Source organism: Papio anubis, chromosome 3, assembly GCF_008728515.1.
Source record: "Papio anubis isolate 15944 chromosome 3, Panubis1.0, whole genome shotgun sequence".
Taxonomy (NCBI): Eukaryota; Metazoa; Chordata; class Mammalia; order Primates; family Cercopithecidae; genus Papio; species Papio anubis.
In genome coordinates, this window is record NC_044978.1 from 122,521,198 (window position 1) to 122,540,292 (window position 19,095).

General features: G+C 38.5%; 1 protein-coding gene across 2 annotated transcripts in view; it reads left to right on the forward strand.

Annotated features, from left to right (window-relative positions):
• Nucleotides 1–225: 225 nt before the first annotated feature.
• The window catches only part of BMP2K (BMP2 inducible kinase), a 142,545-nt gene continuing 123,675 nt past the window's right edge, over nt 226–19,095 (forward strand). For both annotated transcript variants that reach the window (XM_003898716.5, XM_009206875.4), the window contains exon 1: nt 226–589. In XM_003898716.5, coding sequence (XP_003898765.2) covers nt 412–589 — 178 coding nt within the window. In that variant the 5' untranslated portion in view covers nt 226–411. The remainder of the gene's footprint in view (nt 590–19,095) is intronic.

The following is a 19,095-nucleotide window of genomic DNA, read 5'->3' on the forward strand; positions in this document are numbered from 1 at the left end:
TCCACTCCCTGGAGGGGCCGGCCGCCCCGCCTCCTTCGCTCTCTCCCTCTACCCCGGCTTGCGCTCCAGGCGCTTAGTGAGGCGGCGGGGCGCTTGGGGCACTTGCGGAGGCGGCGGCGTCGCCCCTGCAATCAGACCCGCCCCCTCGCGCCCCGCCCCGTCCCCGCCCTCCCCAACGCTCTCTGCGGGAGCTGGGCAGCTGCAGCGGAGCCGCGGAGCGGGCGGCGGGGCCCGGGCTGTGCGCTTGGGGAGCGCAGAATGTGAGGTTTGGCGGGCCGCAGCGCGCACGGACGCTCGGACCGGCCAGGGGCGGCGACCCCTTGCGGACGCCCGGCTGCGCGCCGGGCCAGGAACTTGCCCTCTCCCTCGCCCTTGCGCGCTCCCTGCGCCCTCCAGCACGCCGGCGGGACCATGAAGAAGTTCTCTCGGATGCCCAAGTCGGAGGGCGGCAGCGGCGGCGGAGCGGCGGGTGGCGGGGCTGGCGGGGCCGGGGCCGGGGCCGGCTGCGGCTCCGGCGGCTCGTCCGTAGGGGTCCGGGTGTTCGCGGTCGGCCGCCACCAGGTCACCCTGGAAGAGTCGCTGGCCGAAGGTACGGGCGTCCGGGGAGGCTCGGACAGGCAGGTGAGGGAGGGTTGGGGCGTGGCGGCGGCTTCTCCGGGTCATTGCCCTCCGAACTGACTTTTATACCCCGTTGTTCCTCCGCTGCCGGGCCAGCGGGGACTCTTAAAAGAGTGACTCGGGCTTTCTCTCTTAAGCTGGCTTTTCTTGCCGCTGGCTGATCTGGCCGGTGCACAGTTCTCTCATACCTAGTTTAAATCATTTTCTGTGCTTTTTGACGCGAGAAAATAGATAGAAGACGTGCTAGGAAGTGGGTTGGTGTTGTGATTGGGCCAGTGACTCATTAGAGGGTCAGATCGAGCAGGATTGAAGCTCTGTTCTGCCAGCTGTGGCTCAGAGGAGTGTCATGCGTTGGCCTCTTCATCTGAGCCTCCACCCGCGCTGCAGGGCATAGGACCCTGCAGCCCCTGGTGTCAAGCTCGGGTTTGCTGCAGCTCAGTCATATGTTGAAAAACAATGTATTTGTGTGCATGTGTGCGTGTTGGAGGTGATCCTTTGCTCTAAATTCAGTTAGTAGGTTGCACTGAGAAGCAGGTAAACTTGAAGCCCATTTGTGTTTGTTATTTAGAATCTTCTCTGTTGGACAAGGTGCTATTCATGCCCTCCCAGTATGTCTCTCTGATAGTAGTTTAAAAGGTGATATGAAAGCAGGTTAATTTTCGTTTGCGAAGTTTTGTGGTCGGTCCTTCATGACCTGGAACAGGTTATGACGGCAGGTAGAAGTCTACTTACAAAAAAAGTTTACTCCATTTTAAAAGAAAAACTTGGAATTTAGTTTTGTATTTCTGGCATAATTGCCTTGTAGAAAATACTTGCCCTGTGTGCTTCATGCTTCAATGGCCTTTGAGTTTTTTTTTTTTTTTTTTTTTTTTTTTTTTTTTTTTTTTGAGACGGAGTCTCGCTCTGTCGCCCGGGCTGGAGTGCAGTGGCCGGATCTCAGCTCACTGCTGGGACTACAGACGCCCGCCACCTCGCCCGGCTAGTTTTTTGTATTTCTTAATAGAGACGGGGTTTCACCATGTTAGCCAGGATGGTCTCGATCTCCTGACCTCGTGATCCGCCCGTCTCGGCCTCCCAAAGTGCTGGGATTACAGGCTTGAGCCACCGCGCCCGGCCGGCCTTTGAGTTTTTAATTGCAAAATGACATTACAAAATAAACTCTTTAAAAGAAATACTTTTTGTTGATAAATGGCCCTTTTGAGTTCTATGGTTAAGATAAAAGAAATCGAAGAGTGGATTAAGTTCTCCGAGAGTTAGACGCTGATGTGGTTTGAAAACAGTAGACTGAGATTTTGCTTGTATTTTTGAAATGCTATAAACAACAGTAAATTAGCACAAGGGAAAAAACCTGAATATTTTTGTATAAAATATTTGAAAGAGAAAGAAATCGTGAATTATTGAGTTGTACACATTGTGTCGTGAACCATTGCTCAGAATAATGATCTTAGCCGAAACTTGGAGAGGTGGGAGAAGGAGGATCCTTAGTTTTTCAGAAGAATGAATATGTGCTGAGTGGTACTTATTAAAGATTTACTATACTATGAAGTTTTCTAGCTCTTTATTACACATGAATTTCAATTGTTAGTTTAGATTGTGTTGTAGGTTTTAAAAACACATGGCTATTAACTCAGATGCCATATTCTGTCTTTGAATAGTTTTAATAACTAATTGAAGTGTAGCTTGAGTAGTGTTACACTCACTTCATTCCACCAGATCCCAAAAGGGTGTTTTATTTAATAGAAAAAAAAATGTTGACATTTCACAAAGTAGGTTTTGAATTTGTAACTGGTATCACTCACTACCCTAAGCATATCTTATCACTACCCTAAGCAAGCCATTTTCAATAAAAAATAATTTTGGAAAATAAAAAATAAAGATGAATTTCAAAAGGAGTGTTCGTTCAACCACAGCGAAGAATAAAAATTTATTTCAAGCGCTAATGTCACTGTTAAGAGTGTTCCACTGACTTTTGCCATAAATGTATCATTTCTTTTGAAAAATCAACAATCAAATGCTAGGAGGAAGCAAGGGTTGAAGAAATCCTTTTGGAAGATGAAAGTTCTCCATGCTACACCCCAGCTTTTAATTTCCTGGAAGGGAGGCCAAGGCCTAGCTTTTCTTTCCTTGTATGTTTTTTCTGTCTCCATCACCCACACAACTGGAATTGTCTATGTATAATCAGTTTACTTTTTGATCTTGGCCGGTCTGTTCTTATTTCAGATGCTTAATATCCCCTCTCCCTTCCAAATAGTGCCACAATTTAGACAAGATGTTTAAGCACAAGTGTAGTTCGCATTTAAGTTTGATTAATCAATAATTGATAGATCTGCCTGATCATTAGATTGGGCCATGTGCTTGTGAAAATGCATTGAAATTTAAGAGTACTTGATTTGGGGAGAGGCATACCACTGAGTAGGAAAAGGGGTGGAAGCTAAGACAGACCAAAGCACAAACTTGGTAGGTTTTGCATTTTTTGCTTTGGCCCAAAGTTTTTTAAACAGAGTTAGGAAGACCCGGTAGATGCTGTGCCCTGAAGTGTTTTTGCCATGCTCCTGCAAACACTGGTAGCTTACTTATAATGACCTCTGCAGTGTCTTTTCAATAAATCAGTCCATCTCTCTTGTTATTTGTATATAATTAGTTACGTTCTAAAAGGTCACCGTGAAAACTGGATTAGCAAATACTGAAGCACTGCTCCTACTACAGTATTAGATTCCTGAAAACCTCTGGTCACAACATTTTTGTCAACTGATTAAGATACAACCTTGTTTTATGTGTGTTGCAGCCTAAAACGCACTTTATTTAATATATTTGGTTGATTTATTAACATTGAAATCATGGCCAACAGCTCTGTAACTCATGTCTCAATGAAGATTATCTAACATTTGTGTTTTCTCTGTAGTCTTTGCTCCTTGAACACTAGACAGCACTTTAGCACTATGTTTGGGGACTGTTTTCAACAGTGAAATCACCAATAGCAAGCACAAAAATGAGAAAAACATGGCACTAAATAGACCATGAAAAGGACACTTGTTTACAGTATGTAAGCTGAAGCAAGAATGTGCACGTCAGTAGACTGACATTTTTCACAATTGTGCACATGTCTGCAGATGACAGTGGAAGTGCTATGAGTAATGATTTTGGGGGTACAAATGTTAGTGAGTAGATGAATTTGCAAATATAGTATCCCCAACCAATGAGGAGCAACCATTGTTATAGGTAGATATGTATATACACATTTTATGTCTATAATTTAAAAAGCATATTCTCAGGGGTAGGTTGTATGTTATAACTAAACTGTTAAAAAGTTTTCTCTCTGAAACATTATATATACTTTGCATCATAATATCTTTGTAGTCAAGCACATAAATGTCTGAAAATAGAACTTGCACCTTTTAGTTCCTCCTCAAGGTTTAAAGGACTGATAGCATAGTGAGGCAGTTCATGTTTTTTTTCTCAAAAACTGTTTAGTTTAGGAGTCTTTGCTAAGCAGATCCCAACTTTGGTCTGTAGAAATGAGGGAGAGCCATATGTTGGTTTTAGCTTCAAACAGTGACAAATTGTCAGGCTCATATAATTAATTCAATGTAACCTTCCAGGTTTTTACTAAAACCTAGTATTGGCTTGTTGACCACAGGCATCACCTTTGCATAACAAGCCTTTGGTGGTAGTCTGAGGAATTTAGTACTGATTGATAATAAGTTGGTTTTTGAGTAGGGGACACTGTTTTCTCTAAATGTCCTTGGTACAAAGTGGGCCTAAAATGGGGTGTTGAGACTGGGAGAGCAGAGATAACTTGTTGAGATAATGTAATCACGAGGTTATGGGGGCTGGATAGGAATGATAGTGTGAATATGGTGATGTGGGTAAGATTTACTGAGATGGGTGTTGGGGGTTATTGGCTTGGTAGTAATTGGAGGCCAGCAATTTACTACAGGGTTCTTTAAAAATAGCTCGGTATTTCTCTTAGAGTTAAATGCTTAGATAAGCGAAGTATTAGCCAGTTCTCATTGTTAATTTTTCAGGAAGGTTGTACTATACATCTGATTTTGCACTGTAAATTAGTAGGGAAATGATGGATTTAAGCGTTATATCTCATTTGCAGAAACAATCTGTGGCTGCCCAGTAACTTTTAAGTTAACATTCCCAAGAGAAGACAGAGAGGATAGAAAGAAGGGGAGGATCAAATAAAAATATCAACAACTATTAACTACTACACAACTTCGTTAAATGCCTTTTGTGTGCTAAGCACTGCTAGGTGCTACTTAACATAGTAGAGGACAATAGTGGAGGTATTCTTCTGGCCTATGAAACTTACAGATTAGTGTGGAAGATAAATGCTAAACAAGCAAACCAAAATCACCAAGTTACTATAGTTAAAATTTTTGATATGTGTTGTGAAGACAATTTGCAGGGTTTTATGAGACAATTCAGTTTGGGGGGTCAAGGAAGGCCTTTTTGATCTTTCAGCAGAAACCTGAAGGATGAAAAAAGTTAGGTAAAAACAGAGGTGTGAGGTCGGGGTGACTTGAAGTATGTCATGAAGACTGAAGTCTCTATGCGAGGGAAGGAAGTTTCAGAAACTGAAATATGCTCAGAGCTGTGGACTACAGTGAATAAATCACATGTAAGAGAGATCCAAGATGATGTTGGCAAGGTAACCAGGGTCCAGGGCTTAGTATACCATGCTGAGGAGTTTAGGTTTTATCTGAAATGCAACGGGAAGCTGTTGAAGGATTTGAATTGGGGCAGTGACATGCTCTGATTTGTATTTTTACAAGATCATGCTGATTGCTGTGTAGAGAGGTGTACAAATTATAAGGTTAGAATGGTGACAGTGGAGATGAAGATGATAATGCTTAAATGGGAAGACCTTGTGGTGGTCATAGGAAGTGTTAGGAATGACTTGCTTATGTATCTCTCAGGTGAAAGTACCATTTGTAAACATAAGGAAGGAACAGATTTTTTATTTTATTTTTTTGAGGTGTTTGGAGGACAGCCTGTAGTTCCAGACATGTTTAGAGACGTGTTTGGATGAGATATCTGAGAGGAAATATCAAATGGGAAGTTGGGTATGTGGTCTGGAACTCAGCAAAGGTGTTTGGGCTTAGAGATGGTACTTCTGATTGATTAGTGAGCCCCTGGCTGTTATTTAAAGCCCTGGGAGAGGATGGATGTAGGGAGAGTGTAGGAATGAGAAGGTGCTCATTGAAGGACTCCTCTAGTGTATCCGTCTCAGACATTAGTGTTCATTGTAAACATTCAGAGGATTTGGTAAAACACAAAGTGCTGAGGCCGGTCTCCAACTTTTGATTATGTCTGAGTGAGGCCCACTCTTTCAGTGATACAGAAAGAGTTCTGTATGGTTGCTGCTGGTTCAGGAACCATTTGTTGAGTACCACTGATTTAGAGCGGGCGAAGAAGACTAAGAAGAAGGTGCTAGAGAGGTATGAGGAATACCAGGACACTCTGGTACCTGGAAACTTGAGAGTATTTCAAGAAGGGGAGGGAGTGAACAGTTGTGTTGCTGCAAAGTCATCTTACTTGATCACATTTTTTGACCTGGCATTCACAGTTATTCATGCTCACTTCTTATCTTTAAAAGCTTACCTGTAATTATTTGCTGGGTGAATACTCTTTGCGCCTGGCGCAATGTGCTCCACAATCTTGTACTTGCCTAGCACTCTGCCTTCGCCTTTGTAATCCCTGTTTCCTAAGTACTGGTTATGATCACTTCCTCCTTTCTGTAGACACATGTAACTATTTGCTTTTTCCCCTCTTGTCACATTTAACCTGTCTTGAGATGGAATTATGTAAGCACCCAGAAACACTAAGGTTGTTAACTACTGTTCCTCTGTCACCTCCACTACCAGATAGTAAAATTCTTAAGGCTAGACAGACTCTGTTTTAATTGATATTGTATCACACAAGTTGGCCATACTGTAAACATTCAGCTACTTCTCAAAGGAAATGATGTTTGACTTTTCTTTTTCTTTTTTCTTTTTAATCGGATGATGATCTTCAGTAGAATTTAAGGCCTAATTTGCAAATTGAAGAGCACCCATGGAGGGCTCTTTACTGAACCATCAGAGGTTTTGTACTTAGGCCAGAGGGTTCTGAACTTTCTAGTTTGGTGAAGACAAACAGCAGTTAAGGCAGTGTAGTTTCACTTAGCAACTTGAAACGGGAAAGGAAAAAAAAATAACCCAGATGCCCCCTTGTAGTTATCTTGCTTTATTTACATTATATTTTTATTTATCCTACAAAGGTGACTGAGTTTTTAAAAAAGTATGTTACATGCAGTTGTGAAATTGTTTTACATTTTGTGGTTGATTTTGGCAGCTTTTTTTGGGTGCTGAGCTTTTTGAGTGTAGAAACAAGGTCTGTTCGCCTGTGCCTTCAGTTGTCCAGTAGTACTTACTCAGCACCTTTTTTTGTTGTTGTTTAATTAAGCTCTTAGAAAACATTGTTTCCTCTTCTGAAACAAGGAGTTAATATCTATTATGAAGATTAGAGAAGATAATGTGTGACAGTACCTAACAGTGCATTGACAAATCTTCTCATAAATATGAGTGGACTTTTAAGTTCAGATTTAGTTATAAGCTTTCAGTGAAATCTGATTTGGAAATTGTAGTGACTTGATTATATATTTGGTGTCACATTTATCCTGAATAAGTATCACATTTATGTTTGCAAAATATCTGAATAGTTTGTTAGATAATTATGTGTACCTCAGCCATATTGAATTTTCAAGTTTCAGTCAGCTGTATAAAATTTTGACTTATATAGTAGCATATGATTTTACAATAAAATGGAAATTATTTGCAACAAAGGACACTATATACAATATTATTAACAAATGGTTCTCTTTTGGGTTATGTTGTTATTGTAGTGATAGCTCCTAGGATGTAATTTTGATTGTCCATTGATGTATTTCCTCTAGAGGTAGCAGTTTTATTCAATGACAAGCTACTGACACTAAAACAATTCTAAATTTTCAGTGTTCCAAAAAAAATAGTGGAAATTTATAGTGCATTTATCTCCAGTAAAGGAGCTAAATTGTACAGAATGGGCATGATGGCTCACGCATGTAATCCCAGCACTTTGGGAGGCCGAGACAGGTAGATCACTTGAGGCCAGGAGTTCAAGACCAGCCTGGCCGACAGGGTGAAACCCTGTCTCTACTAAAAGTACAAATATTAGGCATAGTGGCATGTGCCTGTAATAACAGCTACTCAGGAGGCCGAGGCAGGAGAATCCCTTGAGCCTGGGTGGCAGAGGTTGCAGTGTGGTGAGATAGAGCCATTGTACTCCAGCCTGGGTGACAGAGCAAGACGCTGTCTCAAAAAAAAAAAAAAAAAAAAAATATATATATATATACACACACACACACACATATATATATATAAAATAAAAGTGCTAAATTGTACAAACATGCCGAATATCTTTGCTTTTAGGCTGTAGTCAACTATTGTGGTTAATACTGACATTCTCATGCTGGGCAGATTGAAAAGGCTCTGTCTTTGATATTTTAAAAATAATGAAAATGAATTAATATTTGTTAGTATGTTTGATCATGGGGTGCACAGGAGGGAAACTTGGAAAGGTCCTTGATGATGTTAATGTTAGAGAACATACTAGAAAGTGAGATGGATGTCCTTATGTTGATCCTGAGTTTTCTATAGTGTTCTTTCTGATCTTGTATATTATCTTGGTTTTCTTTCACCATTTCACTCCTATTTTTTTGTCAAAACTTGAAATAGTTTCATATACATCTATTAGAGCTCATTTGGTAGCTATCAAAATGATTAAAGCCTTGACTTGGGGTTCCAAAATTAAGAGTCCTGAACTACCATTTCAAAGCTGCCACACTTTTCTAGTGGTCAGGTATAATATTTCATCTCCAAGGGATTGGGACGGTTTATTCCTTAGTTTTATCTTGCATGCATCTGGTGAACCATTCATCTACCCACAGCTTGCTATTTTTAGGAGACTAAGTTGGGAAGTTGAGTAGTTAATGACTGAGCTGTTTTAAATAGTTAGGCACTTAGTTAATTTGGAGATTCTTTGTCAATGTGTATCAGCTTTACAAATGAGGTCAGTCAGCACATGTCTGCTAACTGTTTCAAAAGTCTCTCTCTGCAGGAAAGTGGTTGTAAGGCCTTTTCTACAGAGAGACTTTGTTTTTGGTTTATCCTAGTCTTGTAGAATTGCAGTAACATTAGAGGCGTTTTGCAGTCAGTATTATTTAAAAATATAGAATGATTGTTGCTGCTAGTTTGCCCATTTTAACATTTTTAATTATCTTTGAAATAGTGCCTTCTTGGACGCATCTGTCAGGGGGAAAAATACCAGCTGGTAATCCCTGTTCTGCCTCTAACTTGCATTGTGACGTTTTGACTTCAGTTTCCTCAAGAAAAAAATGAAGTGGATAAAATGAGTTTGTAACATCCTTTTCCATTTTAGTGTTCTTGGATTCTGTCTATATAACTGATTTTTACTGCTGTTTTCGATAAGTGAGGAGCACGGGATAGGGAGGAATAGCAATGAACAATTTCAGGATTGAGACCGTAATGAAAGGATTGTGTTTGGTCGTTATACAATTTGAGTTCTTTGACAGACTTTACAATGGAATGGCAATTTATTTTTTAATCCTAAAGTATAAAATTATTTTTATTTTATTATTTTCAAGATGGAGTCTTGCTCTGTTGCCCAGGCTGGAGTGCAGTGGTTCAATCTTGGTTCACTACAACCTCTGCCTCCTGGGTTCAACCTCTCCTGCCTCAGCCTCCCAAGTAGCTGGGATTACAGGTTCTTGCCACCACACTTGGCTAATTTTTGTATTTTTAGTAGAGATGGGGTTTCACCATGTTGGCCAGGCTGGTCTCTAACTTCTGACCTCAGGTGATCTGCCTACCTTGGCTTCCCAAAGTGCTGGGATTACAGGTATGAGTCACTGTGCCCGGCCTAAAATTATTTTTTAATCATTGGAAAAAGGTCTTTTCAAAGAAGTTGCCTTACATGCTACTCCTTGAGATCTGGGTAGAAACTCAAATTAAATTGTGTGACATTTCAGAATACTATTTAGTTTCAGTGGGCATGCCACCTTAATTGCTTATTTTACTATCTTGATTGTGTTTTCTAAGAGACTCATGCACAATATATGTATTTTAGAGAGTATTAGAAAGTAACAAAACCTTTTTATTCAAAAAGAATATATGAGGAGGAGGTGTGACAGTACTTTCTCCGATTAAGTTTACAGATAGAAAGTTTACCCATGATATGTGTGGGAAATTGGGTACTTTTTGTTTCCAATGCTGTCAGCCCTAATTTGGGTCCTTAATACATCTCATTTAGAGAATTATATTAGCATTTGGACTGTTCTTTCAGACTCTTTCCTTGCCAAACCAGTTCTTGTATTCCTTCCAGCTTATTCTTCCTAAAATGGACTTATGCTCATGTCACTCTCTTATTTGCCTAAGCAAGTAAAGTACAAACTGATTACTCTAGGATTCAGGACCCTCTGCAGTGTGACCTCCAACCCACCTCTCTAGCCTTAATCTCTCTTACTCCCTATGTATGTTACACTCTTATGCTTGATATTTTCTACACTTCTCTCCAGCTTTCTGCTATCGTCTGAATGTTTGTGACTCCTCCCCCAATTCATATGTTGAAATCCCAACCCCCCAGGTAATGATATTTAGTGATGGGGCCCTTGGGAATTGATTAGGTCATGAGAGCCCTCATGAATGGAATTAATGCCCTTATAAAAGAGGTCCCAGAGAGATCCCTTATCCCTTCCACTATATGAGGGTAGAGTTAGAAGATGGCCATCTATGAGGAAACAAGCCCTTACCAGACACTGAATTTGCCAGCACCTTGGTCTTGGATTTCTAGTCTCCATAACAGTAAGACATTCTATTGCTTATAAGCCACCCAATTTGTGCCTGTGTGTGTGTGTGTGTGTGTATATGTGTGTGTGTTTTGAGACAAGGTTGTGTTGGCTAGGCTGGAGTGCAGTGGTGTGATCATAGCTCACTGCAGCCTTGAGCTACTGGCCTCAAGCAGTCCTCTTGCCTCAGCCTCCCAGATAGTTGGGACAATAGGCATGTGCCACCTTGCCACACTTTCCCATTTCTGTTTTTTAGCTTATGTTGTTATGTTTGCCCAGAATGCAAATACTGGCCTCCACCATTCTGTTAAAAATTGGGTCTTGTAGGATATATTTAAAATAGTTACTTTTTTGCAATCTTTATTTTTTCCTGAAACCCTATCTACAACAAAATAAGTGTAATTATGCCTTCCCTTGCTCTGCTTAGTAACTGTTACTCATATAGCACTTATCTTAAATAGCTTTGTTCAATGCTAATAAAATGTGTAGTTTTCTCTACTTTGAAATTTAATTCTTTTAAAGCTTATCTTGTATTCATTCTTTTTTCTCCCTCATTATTTTTGAAATATTTGGTAGGGATGGGATCTTGTTTTGTTATGCAGGCTGGGTTTGAACTCCTGGCCTAAAATGGTCCTCTTGGTTTGGCCTCCCAAAGTGCTGGGATTACAGGTGTGAGGCACCATGCTTGGCCTTGTATTCATCTTTTATCTCTTTTTTTTTTTTTTTTTTTTTTTGAGACGGAGTCTCGCTGTGTCGCCCAGGCTGGAGTGCGGTGGCGCAATTCGGCTCACTGCAAGCTCCGCCTCCCGGGTTCACGCCATTCTCCCGCCTCAGCCTCCGAGTAGCTGGGACTACAGGCGCCCGCCACCTCGCCCGGCTAGTTTTTTGTATTTTTTAGTAGAGACGGGGTTTCACCATGTTAGCCAGGATGGTCTTGATCTCCTGACCTCGTGATCCACCCGCCTCGGCCTCCCAAAGTGCTGGGATTACAGGCTTGAGCCACCGCGCCCGGCCCATCTTTTATCTCTTGCAGTGCTGTATTCGTGATAGTATTCAGTACCTCTGTAAGAGGTTGAGTTTCGGTTTTGAAAAGTAATCAGAGGGCTTGCTGCAAATTACTATGAAACAATTGGATAGCAGCCATACTTGACATGTCAAACTGTTCAGTTGATGTTTAGGAGAAGGCTGACCCTGTTTTTGAAGTTCTGTCCATTTTAAAGTAAGGAGATAGAGATATTTGGTAATAATGTAGTTCTAACCTTAAATAGATGGATGAAAAAATACTACCAGATTTACTTTTGGACTCCTAGCCTGTTTTATTTCTGTTATGGTGACATGTATAGTACATCTTTGTTTTGTGGGTACTGCATTGCTTGTATTAGATGTGACTCAAAATGTTCTAGCCTGAGTTCCCTTGAGCCACTACCGTTAGACAGAATGGGAGCTGGGTAGGTCTAAAGTATGTGCTTTGGATAACTAATCTTAAGAAGAAACAGTTTTGGGGATGGTCAGCTGTGTATGGCTTTATCTTGAGTGGCGGGTAGTACCAAGGCTTAATGGGATGAATGGTGTCTAAGAGGATGAGGGGATTAGGAAAAAGAAGGGGATCTCATCTCCTTAAGGCTCCTGGGGAGGGAAACAAGTGAGCATTAACTTTGGGGATTCCTCTAACAGGACTGTATGATATTAAAGGTACTTATTTTCTAGGTACAAAGACATTGAGTTTGCTTTTAGATTAGGAAATTTGTAAGCCTGGCCTAAAGGTCAGAAGGTAGCAAACCATCCTTGACTATTCTTTCATTTTCTGGAAGAGAGGGTTCCAGTACACTACTTCCTGTTGCCTAAATGTTATATTTACTTATTTTGCTTTGTGCTAGTTGGACCATTGTTAGTACTGCCTGGAACTTTTTACATAAGTATTCTCTTTTGAATGAGATTGTCAGTGGTGTGGTTAGGTTTTACTCTTCTTTCTGAATCATAAAGATACTACTAATAAGTAATTTTTTTTTTTTTTTTTTTTCTGAATCTTGTCAGGACTATTTTTCTAGGGAGTGGAATTATGCATCACTGGCAATTACCCACTTTTTCATTCTCTTGCCTGCATCACAGACTCTCTTCCATTGAATGTTAATGGCCTATGTTTTTACACAGATATAGGAAAAAAAGTTGCTACCGACTCATGATCAGTAGGACATGTATTCTGAATTATTTCTTCAGAGGTTGGGTGTATATATGCTCAGCTGTGCATAGGCTTTTTATGGTGTCTTCTATGATCACTAACAGGAGTATGTAAGATAGTTAACTGTTACGTGCAGTAATGTGGATCTAAGGATTTTTTTTTTTTTTTTGTCTACCTAATAGGCCTAAATTGAAATTGGAATAGATCCTTAGTTTCATTAGCACAGTATTATAGTTAACTCATCTAGACAGCTCAGTTTAAATCCTAGTGAATAGTTAACTGGATTGCTAAATCTTTGGTAAATTTTCATCTTTTAGCAAAATATTGTTTGTACAACCCAAAGGAGAAATTCTAAGGATGTCAACCCAAATTGGTACTTGTTTTTATTTTTAAACAAGTGAAGGTAGCTGTTAAGGATTTTATAGTTTTTCACCTTAGTGCAGTGGGAACTTCAGAAATATTGCAAACTCATGAGTTTTATTTTTTAAAATATGTGTTTGTGTATGGTATTTTTTGCTTATCCATAGGAAATGTTGGAAGTGCATTTGTAAGGGCTGTATGAATCCATAGTGTTCAAGGTTGGATGTAACTAATGCCCATAAATTTCTAACTTGAGAAACCCTTATATACAGATTCAAAGTTCAGATTTGTTATCATCTTAGAATAGTGGCTGTTTTTTTTTATTTTTATTTTTTAAAAAATACACTAAAGGTATTTCAAAAAGTTGTGGTGGGCCATTATGGATAGTATAAGGTCAATTCCACGATTTTTGTTTTCTTTTTTTCTTTTGCTTTGGAAGACGAAATAATAGGGAACGATGTGTAAGAACCTGAATTAAAAATAGGACGTTCTCGGAGCCTCTTTCGGAAAATATCCTAAGTATTATATTGACCGCATTGGTATTGTTGGACTCATAGTCTTTCTTTGAAAATACTAGTGCTTCATTAAATTTCCCATAATTGTAGTGATTGTCCAAATTTAGTTCCCTCATTTAACAATGAGAAAAGGGAATAATGAATCAACCCAAAGTCACATTATTAGTGTTGTTTGTGGAGAGTAGAACTTAGTTCTTGTGACCAGCACTCTTTCTAGTAGTTATGGCCTCTTTCTTTTTTTCTTTTTTTCATTTTTTTCCTTATGCCTAAGTACTTTTACTTATGGCCTCTTTAATTAGCTCCTATGCTGTATAGACATTGGCCTGTAGCTATAGTTATAGTTCCTGTATTTATGGGCATTGTCTTTTGATTGGGGTGGGTACTTGGAACTGGCTTAAGGGACCTGGGGACTTTTAATAGTCTGAAGGCAGCTGCAGTATTCCTGAGTGCATGAGGAGTATGAGGTGGAAGAAGTATTCTCAAACATTTTTGCTTGAGTTTCTAAGTTAAAACTTTTCTGCTTTGTATTTTCCTAAGGCAATCAAACCATGTGCTGCAGTTATTTGAGCTAAGATGTCACGATTAATTTTAAAAGTTTAAATTCCAACTTCTCCCAGGGTAGTCTGTTCTCTCAGTCTAGAGAGGACAAGTCATAAATGAAATAATATATTTGTGAACTGTAAAGTATGTAGCTTAAAGGTGCAATACTTTAGCTTCTTCAGTTGAATTTAGCATAGCAACATGGAGGACCTCCGGTAAGGAGGAGGGTAAAAGAGGAAGAGATATAGCTAAGTTCTTATCCTCCACTTTTCTTCTGTTCCTAGTTCAATGTTATCACGCGTGGAATCTGAAGTGCTGTAATATCAGATCCCTATTTGCATTTTACCTAGTAAATTTGTGTAGTGTTCGAAGTAAAAAGAAAACAAGGTTCTTTTAAGTTTTTGTTTATTAGATGACAGCAAAAATGCTTTAGACTTAAACTTGGAATACAAAACATCTGAATCTTTACAGTGACATAAATTCCTATGATATTATAAAACAGTTTCCTTAAAAATGACACGGCATTACTTTTATGATACATTTGGCATGTTTTTATACACAGGCAAGTAAAAAGTTAAAATAGAATGGTGCTTGATTTATGATTTTAAAACATTAAAGGATAACCTTTCTAAACTAATCTTATTTGGAAATGGCATTATTGTTTAGGTATAAAACTCAAAAGAATATTGAAAAGCATCTAGGATGTATAAGAAATATTTGTAGAGTAGTAATTACAAAATAAATAAAGCTTAATAGTTTCTTACATCTCAGTAATAATGAATTAGAAAATAAATTACATTTGTAATAGCAAAAGTATATATATCATCTAAGAGCTAAACTCATGAGAAATGTGCAGAACCTCTGTGAAAAAAATTATAATATTGTTTAGAAGAACATAAAATAAAACTTGTCTAAATGGAGAGCTATTTCATGTTACCAGCTAAGAAGACTCAATATTGTCAATATGTTATATCTTCCTAAATAAACTCAGCACAAAAAATAAAAAAAGATAATATTTCTAATATATTTCAAACTATGGAAGTATCACCATCATTATCAAGCAGCATTCATCTAGTGTCTGTATGGTTTTCTGAGTAAAATGAGCTTTTTCGTAAGTCAAAATGTAGAGCCTGGCGTGGTGGCCTACACCTCAGGAGGCCGAGGTGGAGTTCGAGACCGCAGTGAGCTGTGATTGTGCCACTGCACTCCGTCTTGGGTGACAGAGTGAGACCTTGTGTCTAAATAATAATAATAATAATAATAAATTTTTAAAAATGTAACCCATTCCCCCCTCCCATCTGGCTCTAATATTTGTCTCTCCTTCCCACTTTAGCTAGAGGCTGAGCCCCTGGTCATCTTTTCTCCCCCATTTTTTTCCATCAGTTATCTGATTTTTCTCTTACTGTTACTTGTTCCTTAATATTTTTTATACCTGTTAAGGTATACCAGTTTATACCCTGAACAGTTTATATCCTGTTCAGCTTGTAAGCCTGTTTAATTTCAAAAGATAAAACAAACAAAAATAAAACTTTTGTGGTCTTTCCTACTCTTTCCTTCCTTCATTAATTGACCTTTCTGAAAAAATAGATTTTGGTAATGGTTCTCAAAGTGCAGTGTGTGGACCCCAAGGGAAAGGATCCTCGAGACCCTTTGATAGAGAGTCTATCAGGTAAAAAATATTTTCATAATAATGCTAAGACATAATTACCGTTTACACTGTATTGGCATTCACACTGCAAGCACCTTAACACTAGTCAAGGGTAGTGAAAAGCATTTTATTACTCTTGGCCCTTGAGTACCTTTTCTTTTTTTTCAAAATATACATAAGATTCACCGTAATAACCATTTTTAAGTGTACAGTTCAGTGGCATTAAGTACATTCAAATTGTTGTGCATTCATCATCACTATTTCCAGAAAATTTTCATTTTAAACAAACTTCATACCCATCAAACACCAACTTTCCACTTCCCCTCTTCCTTTAGACCCTGATAACCATGATTTACTTTCCATTTCTATGAATTTGACTATTCTAGGTATCTTATAGAAGTGGAATCATAACATTATTTAGCATTTTGTGTCCGGCTTATGTTACTTAAAAATGTCTTTAAGGTATCATCTGTGTTGTAGCTACATCAGAATTTCATTCCTTTTTGAGACTGAATAATATTCAGTTGTACATACATAACACATTTTGTCTGTCTGTGGGCATTTGGGTTGTTTCTACCTTTTGATTGTTGTGAATAATGCTGCTGTAGATATGGGTGTACAAATATGTATACGTTTGAGTTCTTGCTTTCATTTCTTTTTGGTGTATATCCAGAAGTGGAATTATTGGATCACATGGTAATTCTATGTTTAATGTTTTTGAGGAACTGCCCTACTGTTGTTCACAGTTCCTGTACCATTTTACATTCCCAACAGCGTTGCACATGGGCTCCAATTTCTCTACATCCTTGCCTCACCAACGCTTGCAATTTTTTTTTTAATAATAGCCATCCTAATGAAGTGTTATCTATCTCATGAGAAATGTGCGAACCTCTGTGAAGAAAATCACAATATTGTTATAGAGGAACATAAAAGATGGACACTTTCTTAATGATTAGTGATTTTGAGCATCTTTTCATGTGCTTACTGGCCATTTTTAAGTATATGCCTTTTTAATATCTTATGTGAAAAAATGGGAAATACACACAAAGCACTTTTGCTGCATAAGGAAGCAGTATGGTGTAATTGAGGAAGAGCACTTGGGTGATGGAGTTGTGTGCTGAAGTAGCTGCCTTTTTCATAGAGTATCATCTTTACTGGAAACAGTGACAAACTATGATTATTCATTTAGACTTAGATATTTGGCACACATTTTCTCAAAAGGTGAAATGAGCCTGTCACTTCAAGGAAAACAAATTACATGTCTTATTAATGTAGGAATTTGAACTTTCAAAGAAAATCAGAATTTTAGAAAACTTGTGTCAGCCATTGTGAGCTTGACAGTTCCCTATTACTTTAATAGCCTTTCTGAGGAGATAGGTGATAAATATTAACAAATGTGATTTTTAAAACAATTCTGTAATGGAATATCTGTATAACTTATATTTTCCAAATGCATGATGTTACAAATACACAGTACAAGATTGACCACTGGATTTTAATTGTAATTGCCAAAAATTCAGTGATGTGGTTTTAGATTCCATATTACAACGAACCTTTGAGAAGTACTAATTATAATGTTTTGCTACAATAGCAAAGAAGAATAGACTATTCATAGTTATCTGAAAAGACTATAAAATAGTGTTCACCTTTTCCTCTACTTACCTGTGTGAGACTGAATTATCTTTATGTACTTCATTCAGCCAAAACAGCATATCATAGATTTGCTGTCAAAGTAGGTGTGAGAATCTAACAGTCTTTTATTAAGCCAAATGTTAGTTTTGCAAGCATGTTAAACAGTGCCACTGTAGTCTCTCTTTTGAAAAGATAGCTATTTTTTGTTAAAATGTTATGCTCTGAGTTTATTAATTTAAATGAATTAATAAAGGTTTAAAAATTTTCAGATTTAATTTCTAATGTAATATGGATTTATATAACCCATGTAAGCAGAAGCACTCTGGTTTTTGATAATTTTTAGGAATGTAAAGGGATCCTGAGGCCAAAAGACTTTGAGAGTCTCTGGGTCTACAATGTATAGTGTAATAAAACTGTCTGATACAGTAGCTAGTAGCCACATGTGGCTATAGAGTACTTAAAATTTGTGTTGCTACACTGATTTGAGATATGCAGTACATATAAAATGCACTTGGATATAAAAGCCTTGATATGAGAAAAGAATATAGAAGACCTTATTAATATTTTTATACTATGGATTACGTGTTGAAATGATAATATTTTGGGTATATTGGGTCAAAAATGTATTATTAAAATTAATTTTACAGTTTTTTTTTACCTTGTTAATGTAGCTACTACAACGTTTAAAATTTTGTATGTGGCTCATATTATATTGGACATATTAGACAGTGCTGATCTATAGTGTACAGTTTACAGTGTATAGTGTGCACTTTGCAGTTGGGGTTATATAAGCCTGGGGTTCATAGACATCCATGTGCAGTTTTCTTGGGAGAGGGCTTATGGTTTTCATCATATTCCCAAAAGGCCAGGTGACCAAAGAAAAGCGAGAAACTGCTGTAAAATTCGTAGACTCATCCTCTGACCTCTGCTTGTAGTTACTTTTGGGTACTGGTTTTATCTTGGATCTGGGGGGAATCCCTTTCTGAGTTTGGTAGGCTGAGTGAAATCTGTGTTGCTGGGGTGCAATGAGATGCATTCTTGGCCTCTCAAGTTGGAACCTTGAATGAATGTTTCCATAGAAAAGTTTCAATAGACCGTCATTAGGTATTACAGTACTGTTAGTATTAAACTGTAAACAGACCTGAGAACCTAAGAATCACATACAAGACTGTTTCTGTGGGAAAATACTCTGAATACCGAAAGTAGACTTAGAAACTGTCAGAACACAATCTACTAGTAAATTGGAGATTCATTCACTTCATGCTGGGAACCTGATCGAATGAGATATGTTTTTAAACTTGAGCATTAATAGTGTTTGAAAAGATTAAGCATGTGTTAAAGTAGTAATTATATATTTTTTTCCTTTACTTTTGAGATGTCCTTGCTCTGTCATGGCAGTAGTATGATCTTGGCTCACTGCAGCTTTGACCTCCCGGGCTCAAGCGATCCTCCCACCTCCACTTCCTGAGTGGCTGGGGCTACAGATGCGTGCCACTGCGCCTGGCTAATTTTTAAAATTTTTATAGAGACGAGGTCTCACTATGTTTTCCAGGTTGGTCTTGAACCACTGGACTCAGCTGATTCTCCCACCTCGGCCTCCCAAAGTGCTGGGATTATAGGTGTGAGCCATCATGCCAGCTGCCATAAAGTTATGGGATGTTTGTTTACTATTTATCTTTAATCATAAGAGGGATTATATAAATAAGCCACT